The sequence below is a fragment of the Mangifera indica genome, chromosome 17 (assembly GCF_011075055.1).
Source record: "Mangifera indica cultivar Alphonso chromosome 17, CATAS_Mindica_2.1, whole genome shotgun sequence".
Classification (NCBI taxonomy): Eukaryota; Viridiplantae; Streptophyta; class Magnoliopsida; order Sapindales; family Anacardiaceae; genus Mangifera; species Mangifera indica.
In genome coordinates this window covers 6,128,464-6,133,431 of record NC_058153.1, presented here as the reverse complement: position 1 = coordinate 6,133,431, position 4,968 = coordinate 6,128,464, and the positions used below count along the sequence as shown (strand labels likewise).

At 31.8% G+C, this 4,968-nt stretch overlaps 1 protein-coding gene across 1 annotated transcript; it reads left to right on the top strand.

Annotated features, from left to right (window-relative positions):
- The first annotated feature begins 1,862 nt into the window (after positions 1-1,862).
- On the top strand, positions 1,863-4,619 carry LOC123200748 (TMV resistance protein N-like). The gene is made up of 3 exons (XM_044616116.1): positions 1,863-2,009; positions 3,266-3,826; positions 4,035-4,619. The coding sequence occupies exons 2-3, from the start codon at positions 3,342-3,344 to the stop codon at positions 4,345-4,347; spliced, it is 798 nt and encodes a 265-aa protein (XP_044472051.1). The 5' UTR covers positions 1,863-2,009; positions 3,266-3,341; the 3' UTR covers positions 4,348-4,619.
- The last annotated feature ends 349 nt before the right edge of the window (positions 4,620-4,968 follow it).

The window sequence follows — 4,968 nt, the reverse complement described above, 5'->3', positions numbered from 1 at the left end:
ATCTAGGTCATCTTAGAAAGTTTTTCACAAGGGATTGTTGGTTTGCTTGAGGCTTGCCTTGAGATTGCATGCATCTATGATTTAATTAGAGATTTTTTGAAAGCTCTTTCGGTAAAAAGCTGTAAGGGATAAGAAGATGTGGATATTATGGGTTTTATCTCCTTAGTGATCTTGTAACATATCCTTCCTTGTTGAAGAAGCATACAACCTAGTCTTTTAGACTAAGTTGCTTTAGTCAATTGTGAACATACAAACTAAACATTTGTGTACTTGTACTCATTCTAAATAAATTAAATTTTATTTCTTATCTTTGATTATTATTTTTGTCACTACACTTTTTAGGGTTACAATAGTGCACCTTTTTATGCAATGAACAAACAAAAATTTGATAGATAGAAAGAACTTTAAGTGAGAATGGACTACTCAGGGCAATGGAGAATTGATAACATTGTAGGGTCTCCCCTACTTAGAAAACGAATAGCAATACATTGTGTTTTCAGATTATGATTAAAGATAATACTTGTCGCCACTTACTAAGCAATCATGTTAGAATGATTACTCATTAGATTACAAATATCATGACTTCCAGGTTGCTTGAGGTGGTACCTAACGCATAGATGCACATCATTGAATTCCACCCGCCACATTAAAGGCGTCAATGGGTCGTTCTGGCTTTGACATGACCCACAGTGACTACAAGTCGAGCGAGCTAAGACACGCACAATTGCATGACATTTTTGTCGGGTTGGCCTACCAAAATATATAGGCCCACGATATGACCCTATAGTTGAGTTAAGTCATGTCGTGCCAAGCCCTTAATGGGCCAACCTATGAGCCTTTACCAGGTCGACCAATTAATTTTAATAAAAAGTAATTTTTTATTAAATAATTTTTTTAATTATATTTTCTAATTTTAGGAAATTGAATTTTGATTAAAAACAACTAATTTATAATAAGTGAGTTGAGTTCTTATGATCAATCTCATCTATGTGAGACTCAAAACTTAAGTTTGGTTAAAACTTATACTTAGTATTTACCTATAATAGGTGAAGGAAGTCGGTGATTGTATTTTTTTATATATAAGACATTTTTGCACGTACAATTTTGAATTTTACACTTTTGTAAAAGTGTCCAACATCTAAAAGAATACAATCACTCACTAAAAATAAAAGTTTAATATTATGTTCGAACCAAACTTAAATTTTGATTGTCTCACGATGTAAGATTGATCCAAAAAAAGTAAACTCTTTTTTAAATCTAAATTTTCATTTCTTATAAACATTTATAATTTTTTATATTTTAATTATTATTCTATTTATTTAATTTATTTTTTTAAGTATCGGGTATAATACTGTGTTGGGTCAAGTTAGCCCGCAACACGGCCTGACCAGTCCATGAGCCTAATATGATCGTTATAATTGCGAGTCGTGCCAAAAATTAGAGGCTTAGACTATGCCTTAAGTCAACGCAACCCCTTTGATATCTTTATGCCACGTCCTTGAGGGCATTTTACACATTATGGCTAGAATGTTATCACTATAAGACCCTTCTTAATCCCTGAAAAAGAACTTTTTTTTAATTTCTTTTGTAAATTATAGATTTAATATTATATAACCGTGGGTTGTTAGTCTTAATATCCTAATTTTTAATATGGCATAAGCTTTCAACTAGAGAGTTGATTAGCAACTGTTTGTTATAAACTGTTTCTGTTAATACTTGGAGAGTTTAACCGAGTGTTTAGTTTAATCTTATAACAAAATGGTGGAAAAATATTGGATAGAATTTTAATTTTACCGCCCAAAGGGAAAGTCAGGTCAACAAAATTTATGTGAAAAGCACTTGTCAAAAGTTATTTGTGAAATTTCGAGGAAGGCTCGTGCTTGAGAAAGTAAGTTTTTCAGTTAATTAAAAATTATACTTCACTTTGAAAAGTCCTGTGATTTCTCCGAATAAGTTTCAGAACCGAAACTGATTGCTTTTAAGTTCATCCTCGGATTAATTTCTTTGCTGTAAGTTTCTGAACATTCTTGGATTTATTAAATACATAGTGTTTTTTTTTTTTGTAACTTTTATGATGGGAAGTGGGAACAAATACCTGTGTTATTGTATTGGGTTTATTGTTTCTTGCTTTGATAGAGAATCAGTTCTTGTATCTGCGTATAAAGGCAATCCAAACAAGTCAATTTGGAGTTATTTCAAGTTAATTGAGTTGGGTTTTCAAAATTTTACCCAAATGTACAATCTTTATCTGGGTTTGTAAATATATGGGATTATACCAGTTTCCCTCTCCATTGACATGAAAAATTTTAAAAATTTTATCCTATAATTCATTTTACAATGCTATTACTAGGAAACTTTGTTAACCCAAAGGGATGGATTTAGTGGTTAAAGCCTTTAGTTTCAACTAAGAGGTAAAGGGATTTTTATCCCATTAGAATTAGAGCCTTTTACTTTAATTGTGATATTGCACCCCAAAAATTCTTTAGCTTCTTATGATATAGGATCTGCAATTAGTTCTCGTTTAGAACTTCTAAAACATTTAGGAAAAGTTGGGGTCAAATATTTTCCAGTTATCAACCAAAAAAGATACAGGAAACTCCATTGGTCTAGTTGGAGGAGTTGCTCTATCAGTGACATTAGCTTATTTTTGCAAATTTGAATATATTTGTAGCATGGTCCTGGTTAGACAGCTTCCCAAAATTGGTACAAAATGAGCTCGAATGTCCAATGAAATAAGGTTATTTGCCTGAGAAATGGGGTAGAACAAAATACATTTTTTGGTTCAGCTTAATTTAATGTACGACAACAGTTTTAGGATGTTTTTAGTATTGACAAGTTTCATGGTTGAGCTATCAAATTTTAGTTGAATGGATAATGCATCTTTAGTTTCTTTCTTTAATTATTTTTCTAGTTATCATCTTGCCAATTCTTCTATAAAAATCCTATAAACTGTAAGTTTTTGTAGGCTGTTCCTGTTTTTTATTTTGATTATAAGAAGACGACATATCTTTGCTTAATTTACTGAGAGTAGTGATGAAATATACTCTTATCAGAGACATCTATACATCGTTATTTTTGGTGAAGCTGAGATTATATCAAATTTTATTTTGGACTAATTTGCTTTTCTTGCCAGCAAATTAAATAGGTTAATTAAGTTTATTCTCACATATTAACACCAAAATTAAATTTTAGTTTGACCAGATAATATATGTATTTTAATAGGCAAAAAGTCGATTATGTTTTCTGACTTGATGCATTTGCACAGGAGGGAATTAGTTGCATAATCAAAATTGTAACTTGTCTCAAACAAAGCTGTTTGATTCAAATCAATTACTTCCACCATGAGCATCCTTAGAGCTTCATATGGATCTTCTTCCTCCACTAGTTGGAAATATGATGTGTTTCTAAGCTTTAGAGGTGTAGACACTCGAAAGAACTTTACTGATCATCTGTATAATGGTTTGATTCGAGAGGGAATTAAGGTATTCAAGGATGACAGAGACCTTGAAAAAGGAAAATCCATTTCAGTACAACTTCCTAATGCAATACAAGAATCATGTATTTCAGTTGTTGTTTTCTCAAGAGATTATGTTTCTTCATCTTGGTGCTTGGATGAACTTGTAAAAATCGTTGACTGTAAGAACAATATGGGACAAACAGTCATTCCAATTTTCTACCATGTGAATCCATCCTTGGTAATTGGACAGTTTGAGGTAGCTCATGGTCAACATCAAGAAGGTTTTGGAGACAACATAAAAAATGTACAAATTTGGCGAAACGCTTTGATGGAGATCACTAATCTGTCTGGGAGGGAGTTGAAGGATAGGTAAAAATTCATTAATCTTAAAGCCTTATTGTGTGTTAAAAATATAGATGTAGAGGGTAGAGAGTATAATTAATTAGCAAAGCAGAAATATGAAGTATGAGTTGTAAGTATATAGAATAGACGATATAATTTAGTTGGTATTTTAGAAAAATGATGTTGTTTATTAGTGAATATATAAATTGAATATATATTTTGATTTGCATTGCAGGTATGAAGCAGAATTTATTGAAGGTGTTGTGAAGGAAATATCAAGTAAATTAAGTAGTTCAACTTCAACCTCAGCCTCAACTTCAACCTCAGCCTCAAACTTGATCAATCTCAAAAGATTAGTGACTGCCTCTGCCACTGCAGTAATTACATGTTTAGAGAATCTTGTAATGCAGGAGGCCCACGCTCACACAATCAGAGTCGTGGGGCCAATAACCCAATACCTGACCCCTTTTTTTTTTTTTAAATTTTTTTTTGAGCCGACAATATATCAAACTTCCCCTTTATCGAGGGCCCAAGTTCCCAAGAGTTAGTGGGGCAAATTGACCTCTTTCTCACCTCAACCCTCTTTGTTTGTCGTTGTTATTTTTTTTTTTAAGTACTTTTGTGTGCTGCATTCACACCTTGCCTGACAAAAGTTTTGAATGAAAGTCTGACGGAAGGCTGTCATTGGCATATTCTTCACTTTACCACATCAGAATGGGACCGAGTATCGTTGACGGTGATTTCATTGTAATATACAATCTATAATTATTTATAGATTAATTATTTATAGTTTAGTCAGTTAATTTCAATTCAAGCGTTATCTTAGCTCAACTAATTATAACCGTAGAAAGACTTTTTAATTAATGAAATATGACATTTTCTTTATCTTATTCTTACAATTTAGATAAATGTTTTTAAAATGGTTGAACCATAATGAGGGATTAATTGAATGACAATTAATCGTGAGAATCTTATGTATATATTAAATGGGTATTCTCAAAATTATCCGTAGGTCTGGTATTGCTATGACCAATGACAACGGTAATAAAAACATAATTGTTATAGTGTTAAACGATTTTATTGAAAGGTGATAAGAAATCTTACGTGTCAAAATTGTTCATTCACAATTTGATGCAATACGTGCATGGGTGCACGTTATAAATGTCATT